Source organism: Sphaerodactylus townsendi, linkage group LG01 (genome assembly GCF_021028975.2).
Source record: "Sphaerodactylus townsendi isolate TG3544 linkage group LG01, MPM_Stown_v2.3, whole genome shotgun sequence".
NCBI classification, from domain to species: Eukaryota; Metazoa; Chordata; class Lepidosauria; order Squamata; family Sphaerodactylidae; genus Sphaerodactylus; species Sphaerodactylus townsendi.
In genome coordinates this window covers 111,185,285-111,197,677 of record NC_059425.1, presented here as the reverse complement: position 1 = coordinate 111,197,677, position 12,393 = coordinate 111,185,285, and the positions used below count along the sequence as shown (strand labels likewise).

The 12,393-nt window shown below is 39.6% G+C and overlaps 1 protein-coding gene across 1 annotated transcript in view; it reads left to right on the top strand.

The window, feature by feature from the left end:
- LAMA2 (laminin subunit alpha 2) overlaps positions 1-12,393 on the top strand; it is a 549,054-nt gene that overhangs the window by 480,128 nt on the left and 56,533 nt on the right. The window contains exons 44-46 of the mRNA XM_048490901.1: positions 1,500-1,654; positions 6,285-6,428; positions 7,855-7,988. Of these exons, the coding sequence (XP_048346858.1) occupies positions 1,500-1,654; positions 6,285-6,428; positions 7,855-7,988 (433 nt within the window). The remainder of the gene's footprint in view (positions 1-1,499; positions 1,655-6,284; positions 6,429-7,854; positions 7,989-12,393) is intronic.

Genomic DNA, 12,393 nt, shown 5'->3' with positions numbered 1-12,393 from the left:
TTGAGTCAGCATGGGGCAGGAAATTGTTTTGTTTCCATAAGGCAGTTGCAAGGGACTTACTGTTATGCATCAAAAAATTGTGAGGGATCTGGAGACTTAGGTATTGTGAGGAAAGATTGAAAGAGATTGGTATGTTTAGCCTAGAGAGATGACTGAGAGGTGTTATGATAACCATATTTTCCTCAAAAGGCTGTCACTTAGGGTATAGTGTGGAGTTGTTTTCTGTTGCCCCAGAAGGTTGGACCAGAAGCAGTGGGTTAGAAAGTAGGATTTCCAGATAGTTAAAGCAATTCCTCAGTGGAATGGGCTTCCTTGGAAGGTGGTGGGCTCTCCTTTGAAGGCTGTTATGCAGAGCCTAGATGGCCACTTGACAGCAATGCTAATTCTGTGAACTTAGGCAGATCATGAGAGTGACAACATGATGGTTGCATCAGTACTTGGCTCTTGTGGCCCTTTCTTGCATGTCTAGTGCCACTTTGGGCTCAGGAAGCAAGTTTCCTCCAGACTAGTTTGGCCAGAGATCCTGGAGTTTTGTTTTGGGTTTTTGTTTTTGCTTTTTTGGCCATCTTCTGGACATGGAGCAGAGGTTGCTGGGGTGTGGAGGGGAAGTAGTTGTGAATGTCCTGCATTGTCCAAGGAGTTGGGCTAGATTACCCAAGATAACTTTTCAGGGGTCAGAACAGCTTGGGTAGTTGACTTTTGCCACTCATGGGTCCACCTCCTATCCCTTGGCACAGTGGGTTGGACTGATGGTACTCCATCAGGGAGGCTGGTGTAGTGCCACACCAGCACATCATGCTGTCATAGTTCCAGATTGCGCTGACATAACAGCTGTTTGGCTCCCTGTATGCTTCCCCTGGATTGTGCTTTGCGACATACCATATATTGGGACTTGCTATATAGTTCAAAACCATGATAAAGCCATTATGAAGTTAATGAATGAGGAAAAACGGAAGATGAGTTGCAGTGTTTACTGCCTTTAATCACAGTCACACTTCAAACTTGCAGTTGTCTTAAATTAAGGCCATTATTTTAACTTTCTGTTTTAAAGTCACATAACTAATCACTGCTGATTGGTTTACCAACTAATGAAAACTAATGAATACCATTTTAATCAGCAGTGTTTTCATTAGGACAAAGATAAAAGGCAGACTGCTCCTGAACTCTGACTTTTCCGTACCATAGTACTCAATATCTAACCCTTTTATCCATATGCTAACATTTAACTTTTGGCTTTTCAGTCGTACAGCACTTCAAACAAGCTCTGACGAAACTATAATCTCATAATAGCTATTTATATACAAAGTACCCCTAAATCCTGCTCATTTGCTTTTGTATTTTCTGCTGCCACTAGACTAAACTTTGACCATTTTTGACAACTTTTGGTTGTTGAAATCATATTTTATTCAATATCCTCTTAAAAAACATAACAGTGGTTTTGTTAGTGTTATTATTGTTGTTTGCAACATCTTTTCTGCCATTTTTATTTCCACACTAAGTTGCTGATGCAGATGACACTGTTAAAAATCTGGAAAAGGAAGCAGATCGGCTGATGAATAAACTCAAACCAATCAAACAACTTCAGGATAACTTGGGGAAAAACATCTCTCAAATCAAAGAACTGATAAATCAAGCGAGGAAGCAGGCCAATTCTGTAAGGCTTTGTTTTTCTTAATGTTTCAGTATTGATTTTTGTGTTACGTTGGCTGTGTTATTTCATCCATAAGGTGATCCCTATTGAATGGAAATAAGCAAACAGACCACCAAATAATTTTGTTGATCCCAGGAAAACTGGGTGGATTTGAATGATGTGGCCACATGTTTGCACATTGGTAATCTAAAAGTTGCTGGCGGCATGATGAGACTGACATTTCATGCTGCTTGGTAGCATAGACGTGAATGAACCAAATATGTTTTTGCATGTGATGGAACTGATATTGGTCTTGCCAGCATGGTTCCATTACATAGAATAGCAAACACCATGGGGAAGCATCTCTTATGCAATTGCTAGGAAATGTGAATTCGCCTCAGATATAGATAAACTGGTATGTATGTCTAAAGATATTCTATCAGTTAAAAACTAGGTCTCTGCGTTAATGCATTCATAAGTGTTCAGTTGTAGAAGGAAACTTTTCCCCATATGAAGGGAGGGAAGGAGTCAGTCAGTCCCTCCCTGTGTGCTCATTTAGTCCTTGTATATGTGACAAAAATGCTGGGAAAGCAACAATGATTGTAGTAGAATAAGAAAAGTAGTTTTTTATGTCCCCTTTTCTCTGTCTTAAGGAACCTCAAAACAGCTTAAATTGCTTCACCCCCTCCCCAACAGACACCTTGTGAGGTAGATGGGGCTGAGAGAGTTCTGAGAGAGCTGCGACTAGACCAGGGTCACCCAGCAAGCTATTTGTAGAGGAGTGGGGAATCAAACCTAGTTCTCCAGATTATAGTTTGTCGTTTATGTGAAGGAGCAGGGAATCAAACCTGGTTCTCTTGATTAGTTTGCCACTCCTAACCACATATCACAAGTAATCCAGTACATAACTGAACTCTGAATCCACATTTGCTGTGTACTTTGGGGGGGTTAATGATTAGAAAGTTATGATGGAAATTGACAATTGTTAATGCAATATTTAATTTAACTCAGCTAGATCCAAGGCATCTGTGGAGGCAGCTGGTCCATGGATAAATTTTTTATTATTCACTTTCCTTTGAACCTCCTGAAAAACCACTACTGTAGATTGGGTGGCTCTCCAGAATAATATAACATGGCAGGGGGGGTTGTAGCAAGCAGAAGGAGTTAAGGGGGTGGGAGTTTGGCAAATTTCTCTTTTACTGCAGCCACCCAATGCCACACTACCTGCAGTTCTGGAAGGTCCTCCAGCCTTCTGAAGTGGTTTTGTGAGCAGCTTAGGGGAGTCATTAGAAAAAAAGGTAAGGTGCCAAAAATCAGATCCCCAGTTTTGCTCCATTTATGGAAGTCAAATGCTAATATTGTTATTATATAGAATAAACAAAATAATCACTGATTACTCAGAGGTACACTTTAATCATTCCGATTTAATAAAGGCTACATTACCTCACCAATACATAAGTTTCAGTATCATCAGGCATGTCTGTTATTCATGGAACCTGCTAACCCCTTTGCAGTATTACCAAGCATGTTAAATGGAATCATTTTCCTCATCTTCTTTATTTTTTTCCCCCCACCTTGGGTCCTTGAGTTAAGAGTATAATTTTCTAGCCTTATTACTGACACCCAAATCTATCTTCTGAGTGTAATTACATTTTAAACTCAGGAGAACCGGTAATATGAAACTTTTTTGCCATATGACATACAAGAATCTGTAAAGAAAATCCTCAGAGATGAACATTTTGAGCTACTGTTTAATTCATGCCAAAGCATCATGCTGCATTAAGAATACCAAAATAAGAGTGTACAGTGACAAAATGGGCTGTTCATTTTGTAACACTTCCTATGAATAGAAGCAAGGTAACAGATTCCTTCACCTCCAAAATAATTTCAGTCTAAGGATTTCAGCGCTATTTTCCTAACATTAATCATGCCACTGAGTAGTCTGACTCCCCTGCTATTATTTTTCACTGTCTGTTGAAGGATAATCTGCACCAATAGCAAATCAGTAATTTACTCTAAATGGCATTTTAGTCATACTATTAAAGCAACCATTAACATATATTGAAGCCTTTAAAGTTAGTTACTCTCGTCCTGCTTTTCAAGATTTGAATGATATGTTCACACAGGGAGTTACAGTTTTCAGACATTTCTAAACAGGCATTCAAATTACAGAAAGGGGCTGTTAAAATATCTCAGCCCAGCATTTTTCTTGATGTCAGATTTTTTTAAGTGGTTTTGGATTGTCAACAAATCAATCACATACTCATACCCCCAAACAAATGTTGCATTTGAATTGTCATAATTGATTTTGCAGCCCAAGTGAAAGAATTGAGCACCCATAAGAAATCCCATAACGACAAGCAGGCATTCATTGTGGTAAAAACATATTGACCATAGCCTTTTATTAAAACACAATAACAACACATTGACACAAGGAAAACAGAAGCGTAAGGCGCAGCATGGGGATCTGATCTGTGTGCTGGGCAGCGTAATTGCTGTCCCCCAGCAAATAAAATTTTCCTCGAGCCCGACTGCTGAGGAAAAATGCACCAGGCACAGGAGCAGCGATGGGAAGACCAGCTGAGTGGTTGCCACTTCCTGGAGATTCCCTTTTGCTGCTAGGAGCACAAGCCATAGAAGCCCATGTCTGGGCAACACCCACAATTGGCTTGCTTCACCCCAAACCTCTTATGGGGGTTCCACCAAAAGCGGGTATTTAACCCACTCATCCCACTTACAAATCAGTCCCCCATGCACAACCTGCAAAGGCTATGACAAAGAAAACATTATAACAAACACATTCCAAAAAGGGAGAGGAGAGTGTGGAACTGCCTGAGGCTGCCCGGAGACTGGAGGAGCGGTGGCCAGGCCAAACCTTTTGCACATGATACTTACAAGTACCATCATCAGTTTGTATTTTTTTATTTCAGTTTATAAACTTGAACTGTCAAATGAAATAGCTTTCTTTCTTTTTGGTAACAAGAATCAGTGGACTCAGGAAAATAAATGGTTTGGACCTTATTGAGTCTTTTATTACACTCACATAAAAGCCCAGGCCTTCTGTTCATAATAGTGATAATATTACTGTAAGCACCAAGGGAACCCTTAATGAGTATTAGATAATTAGTTTTAGAAGTTAGAAAAGTTCCTCTGAGACAGAACTAGCAACAACTGCCAGTAGAATTAAAAATATGTGAAAGAGCCCCTTAATGCAAATACTGTGCTGTAGAGAGGAGTGTGTTCAAAGTAGAGTAGCAGATGGACCCTAGACTGTGTGCTTGGCTACTTTTTTGAGTTCATTAGCTGTTTACTTCTGAATATATTCAGCAATTAAGTTGTCATTAAAGATGTATCAAACCACGTTCCTCCCTGCTGATCTACCTTGTAGTTGGGCTCAGAAAATTCAAGCAATGAAACAAAAAGGAAAGAAAAGAAAAAAGCAAGCAATTTCATTTATTTGGAGCCCTAGTCTAAGCTCAAAATAATTCATAAAAGGTTATGAGACATCTAAGTCCAGACTATACATTGCAGAAGACTTAAGTCCAACTGTGGCCTCCAATGCAGATTTAGAGGAAAATTTAGTTGTTTAGAAATTGTTGTGATACTGATCTGTGCTGAGATAGAACCAAATTACCTTGCCTCACAAATAAGAATATAAGAAAGAGCCTGCTGGATCAGGCCAGAGTCCATCCAGTCCAGCACTCTGCTACTCACAGTGGCCCACCAGATGCCTTTGGGAGCTCACATGCAGGACATGAAAGCAATGGCCTTCTGCTGCTGCTGCTCCTGAGTACCTGGTCTGCTAAGGCATTTGCAATCTCAGGTCAAGTTGGATCAAGATTGGAGCCATAGATCTACTTCATAAATCTATCCAAGCCCCTTTTAAAGCTATCCAGGTTAGTGGCCATCACCACCTCCTGTGGCAGCATATTCCAAACACCAATCACGTGTTGCATGAAGAAATGTTTATTTTTATTAGTCCTAATTCTTCCCTCCAGCATTTTCAATGAATGCCCCCTGGTTTTAGTATTGTGAGAAAGAGAGAAAAAGTTATCTCTGTCAACATTTTCTACCCCATGCCTAATTTTATAGACTTCAATCATATCCCCCCTCAGACATTTCCTCTCCAAACTAAAGAGTCCCAAATGCTGCAGCCTCTCCTCATAAGGAAAGTGCTCCAATCCCGCAATCATCCTCATCATCCTCCAAAAGGAAAGGAAAGAGGGGTGGGAGGAATTATGCAGTAAGGAAACTTGGCTCAGCTATACGAGAACTGGCAAGCTGTAGTGCTCTCTTTAGAACTGAAGCTGAAAATTATGAACTGTTGAAGTTCATATCACTGAGTACAGTAAATAGAAGTTCAGCTGGTATCACTAAGTGCTCATAGCTGATCCTTATTTACTATCGTATATTCCAGACATTGTAATTACAAAATTAATTGCATTATGATGTCAATGCAGCATGGCAGATAAAATTGCCATATTCATAGCTCAGTGTCCCTGAAAGAAAACCACGTTTCAGTTAGTCTGCTTAGAAACATGTGACTAGGAGGAACAAATATGTAATCCATGTGCATTTGTTAGTGGTATCTGAATATTTCCTGGGTGACAATGAAATGCATACATTGATTTCTTTTTCCTGTTTACCTTTTAAGATTAAAGTTTCTGTGTCTTCTGGTGGCAATTGCATTCGCACATACAAGCCACTGATAAAGAAAGGAAGCTATAACACTATCATTCTCAATGTCAAGACAACAGTTGCAGACAATCTACTTTTTTATCTTGGAAGTAACAGATTTGTAAGTCTCGATTTCTGTTTCCTTTTGTGAAAATGTTAATCAGATTTGTACACTGACAACTTAATATCTGTAGATATTAAAAGTGTCATCAAAGCAACAACATAAGGCTAGGGGAACTATGGAAAGCCGGATAATTACTATAGCATGCAGAAAAGGCAAACAAAAGAATCACCTTTTCCACTGCTTCAAGCTGTTGCAATTATGCAACCAGCAGATGTTGAACAACATTAATAATATACATGCTAGAGTTAAAAATGGCATCATCTTGTCTTGTTTATATCACTTAAGCACATGGGATTTGTGCAACAGGTCAGTTGCTCATTCCATGGGGTTTGCATAGGAAAAGTTGATAGGACCTCAAGCAACCAATTTTGTGATCTTCCTATGCCATGATTTCAAGTAAAGCCTTTTACAGTTATTGGCAATAAAACATTCTTATTTCCTTGGTCCCATCAGCACAAAGCTATATGTTAGAATTTTGTAAAAGATTATTCAATCAACTGGTTGTTGTGGGATTTCACGTTATGTGGCAGTGATCTGGTAGTTTTTGCTCCTAATGTTTTTGAAAAGAATTAAAGAACACGAAAGGCACTGCCAAATAATCTAATCAGAGGAATTAGCAGTAGCTGAACATACTGTAAACCAGACTGGACATAGGATTTTATTTGAAGACACATAAATTCTTGATAACTCCGACAGCTACTATGTCAGACTACAAAAGGAAGCCACTGAAATACACAAACACTGGAACAGTTTCAATAAAAAGTAAGAAAGTCTGAAAATCAGCAAAACCTGGCTACCAATACTAAAAAATGCCAAAACCAAAAACCAGAGTCATTCAAAGGCAACTGCAAATAACTGCACCTAAACACATAGTAATACAGTTGCAATTCAATTGCAAGTATGAATCCAAATGCAAATGCAATTATGAATGTGATTGAAAATGTAACTCTAAATAAACTCCACCAAGACACATGCAAATGTGCCTCTCATGAGATGGACAAAATATATACCCTGCCATACAATCATTTCACACTATGTCATGAGAGAAACACATCTTAATGTAACATACCTGTGAAGATGCCAGCTGTAGATGCAGGTGAAAAATTAGGAGCAAAAACAACCAGACCACAGCCACACAGCCCCAAAAAACCCAAAACAGCCTATTGGGAGTAAGCCAATGAAGGGAGAAATTGTATGTTGCTAGAAATCATTGACTGACTATCAAAAGTGGAATACATTGTCAAGATCAAACATAATCTATATTCATCATAAAATTATTTAAATACATTTCTGAATATGAGATGATAAGGAACCTGTCTCACCTCTTATTTTTACTCTCTCATTCCCTGTTTGTTGCCTCAACTATTCTTACTGCTTTTCACTTGATTTCCACTTGATTTTTGTCAAAAATGTTTTATTCTAGACTGACTTTCTGGCCATAGAAATGCACAATGGCAAAGTGAATTTCCTATGGGATGTGGGAGCTGGTATTGGGCAGGTTGAATATCCAGATTTGACAATAGAGGATGGATTTTGGTACCGAATTGAAGCATCAAGGCAAGTATTGTATTTTTCCATGAGTCTTTCTCCAGCTACATGCTGCCACAACCATGTTCTGAAATCAAATGAGATGCTATGTTTCCATTTCCATTAACCCTTGAGATTAAATTAATGGTGTTGTGGATGATAGTGGCACCATGATCAATGATCTCTTGCCTCCACCCAGTCCTTCACACTTTTAGAAGGTAGGTATACAAAAACAAGGGTTGTTTAGAAACTGAATTGATATAATAGGACCTACAGTTATACCTTTTCTGAAATGGATAGTGAACATTGTTTTGTTTTTTGTAATTTTGGAATATTACTTTGAGATCTCTGACAAATGTTTTATGTGTGTGCTTTATGTGTGAAACAGATGCAAGGGCTTGTATTCTCTGGGTTTCAGGAGCTGTTTTTTTGCCCTTCTAGTGGTTCTTCCAATTCAGGAAAAATAGAAGCCCGGTTTGGCTGGACCAAATGTCTATCTATCCAGCATACAAATAGTTGATAGACAACTAGATATTTCCAGGAACCCCACAAACCATGCTCATTGTCTGTTTTACATTTTTGTCTCATCATTCTCCAAAAGAACAAGATGACATAGATGGTTCTGCAGAGTGTGGTTCAGGGAATTGCTTTGCCTCTTTTCGGGGGGTTATTTTTGGAAAGGTGTTGCAGTATCAATACACAGGTATATCGATATAACTGCAATCACAGGTATATCGATATAACTGCAATCACAGGTATATCAATATAACTGCAATTTTCAAGGACTTTAACAAAGTCCTTTATCTTTGAACTGCCAGGTGTGATGAGATCTGTGCCTTTAAGAGGGAATTGATGGGTGGAATCAAGAAAACCAGAAAAAGCAGAAGCCCGTTGAGACTTCAGCAAGCATGAATGCCTCCTCATCTGTAAACAGAGAAATGTGAGGAGACCACACTACAGCCCAACTGTGCAACTAAGAGCCCCGAGATAAGTGTTCCATGCACAATGGGCCCTAGTGAGCTCAAAAACTAAGTTGGAATCTGAAGTCAGGTCTCCTCAGACCTACTGAAACATTCATAAACTTTTGAATTTAGAGCCAATAAAAAGCCATAAACATATTTTGAGGATGGATGGAAAACAAATGTTGGAATAAATGTTAAAGTAAAAAAGATTGAAGATTCCACAACAGGGTTTTTTTTTTCAGATTTCTATACTACATTCTTCCGTACTATCTATATTTACCCCATGTAATTTGCCTCCCCCCAAATTCTGAGTCCCACTTCATACAAAAGCAATTTTAACTGTATTTATGATTACATTTTTCCAATCTTTCCTTTGTGTGTGTTAAATAGTATTGCCTTGGAGCAGAAAATGTTATGCTTCATATAATTAACATTATGGTAGCACTAATGACTTGCAAAGCTAATTATATTGTTAATTCCAATCTGTGCTATATGTGTTTGTGTACTCTAAGTACTTAATGATTCTTCTAGTTATAAATTCAGAACAGAACCCAGTAATTTAAATAACAGCAATTTAAAATCAAATCTGATTAAGAATATTAATCCTAATTGAATTGAATTTTATGTCAATTTTGCTATTATTTTATATGCACAATTTCACAGATTCAATCGCTTTACAAATAATCAAAATAGGAGTATTGCTGCACTGCAGTGTGCCTTAATTTTCTTAGACCAATGGACATTCCCTCATCCCAGGGAAAGAAACGATCAATTTAAACTATCAGTGCAATCCTAAATATGGTTGCTCAGAAGTAAATCGTTGTGATTCAGTGGGGCTTATTTCCATATAAGTGTGCATGGGGACTATAGCCTTTCTGGTGCAACAGATGCATCTGGAAAGCCCACAGCAGGCTCCCAGTCCGGCTGCTCCTTCAGCCAGCAGAGGAGGGTGGCAGTGGTCCCGGGAAGCCTGGCAGGGGCACTTGAGGAGGTGTTGCCCCGGGTGCCATTTTCTCCTAGTACGCCTCTAGCCTCTTCATGTCATTTCAGGCCTCATGTGATTATTTCTCAAGAATACATAGATAGGGATATAGTCATTAAGTTTCTTTTCCAAAGGAACCTTCGGGATCCTTTTTCTCCTCCGATAGTTGCTATATTGTCTTGTTATATTGATAGCTGTATTACAAGTGGTTGAGCAAGGGGTGGGGGGCGGATCTTGGAGTTGTAAGTATTTCCAAAATTGGGTGATTAACAAAAGGTTGAAAATCCTCCAGGGAGGATGACCTTGCACATTCGTGCATTCTTTGATAAGACCACAGGTGTGAAAATCCTGTTTGGCCTCTTGTTTCCTGTACTGGCACCTAGTGACATCATGTAAACTATTTGCTCATCCCAGTGTGTGTGTGTGGGGGGGGGGGGGTCCAATGAACATGGCATGCTGAATCTTGCCTAATCAAAGGGGAGGGAGTATGCCATCAGTAATTTTACCTAGATTGCGCAAAGGATATGATTGGCTCAAGATTATCATCCCATGTGGCCAAAAGCTCAGAGGATGGACAAACATATTTATGAGTAATTTATGCTGTTTAGGTAATATTCACTAGGGAAAGATGTAACATCTTAAGGTGAGGATAACCAGTCTGAAATTTTAAAGGGCAGATATTTTTGACAAAATTTATATTTATTTTTATTTATTTATTATTTGATTTCGTATACCGCCCTATCCCCAAAGGGCTCAGGGCGGTGAACAATATAAAAGCATATATAAACATAAATATATAAAAGTTTAAAATTTTCATTCTAAAACAGTATCCCACGAACCCATATGCAACCCTCCCAAGAAGAGTGATGGGTCCCGATGATGTTAGGGACCCTATACAGCAGGGGGAGGATGAAAGCAGGGCACCCTCAGCGGCTGGTCTCTCCGGCGTCTCGGGTGGAACAATTCTCCGGTCTTGCAGGCCCTATCGAACTCTCCTTCCAAAGGTCCCGCGAGGGCCCGGACAGCTGGTGGTAGAGTGTTCCACCAGGCAGGCCAGAGCCGTAAAGCGCCCTGGCCCGAGTGCGGGAGGCCAGCTTCGCATCATTGAGGGGCCAGGGATCTCCAGTAAATTGGCCTCTGCTGAGCGCAGAGGTCGACTCGGGACATATGGGGTAATGCGGTCCCGAAGGTACGAGGGTCCCAGGCCGCTGCAAGGCCCAGTAAAGGTCAACGACTAACACGATTTGAAGATGATTCGAACTCACAACACCACTGGGAGCCAATGCAGCTGGTGCAACACAGGCTGGATATGATCCCAGATGGCACTGCCTGTGAGCAGACGTGCAGCTGCATTTTGGACCAGTTTTAGCTTCCGAATCAGACGCAAGGGAAGGCCCGCGTAGAGCGAGTTACAATAGTCTAGCCTGGAGGTGACCGTTGCATGGATCACAGTGGCTAGGTCACTGATTGATGAATATTTGATGAATTGATGAATATTTCTTCTCTATAAAACAGGGGATTCTATTGCAAGAAACAATCAATTTCATGGGATTTAAAAATGCACTGAAGGATTTGTTTGTTTTATTTGTTTATTTTTGTTTTTAATTGAAGGTGTTGTTTCTTTTAAATAAAAGGATACGATCCATAATCGTAATTTTTTATTTTTTCTGTTCAAATGCACTTTTGACACATCTTAGTTACATATGTTATAAAAGAACAAAAGTGTTTCCTCTTAAAATTTATTTATTTATTTATTTATTTATTTATTTATTTATTTATTTATTTATTTATTTATTTATTTATTTCCATTTTTAAACCGCCCTCCCCCGGAGAGCTCAGGGTGGTGTACATCAACATCATATAAATACAAATATAAAAACAATCTATAACAATATTAAATTCATAGAATTTAAACAATTTAAAACTTGCAGATGGCGACTTATCCCAACCCCATTCCCGCCCATGGGAGACCAAGATGGTATGAGGGTCAGATGGTCATCCCGGCTGGCCAAAAGCCTGGCGGAACAGGTCTGTTTCTCGGCAGGCCCCCCGCGGAAACTTCTATGGAAGGTTCTTGCAGGGCCCTGGCTCTACTCTTAGGAGCCTGTCTCCATTCAGGGTAGGGGCCAGGGCAGTAAAAGCCCTGGCCCTTGTTGAGTGGAGATATAGTGGAGATTTGTTTGGTAGTTGGCAAAGAAAAAAATACCAAAAAGTTGTAATTAATGAAAAGTACCAAGAAAGTGTTTCCTTTAGCAGCAGAAGATTGCAGGGGTCAGGCACGGAATATTGTAGGAGTCTGGCACATCCACACAATGCTATGGTTGACCCATTGAGAATTCTTTCCCAGATGCAAAGAATGAAATTGACAACTTTACCTCATGATTACTGGTATTTAGGACATCTTCAATCAATCATCCCTCTGGAGACCTGGCCAGTGATAAAACCTGACTACTGGCTAACAGAGGCATGTCAGGGGGGAGAATGGTGCCAG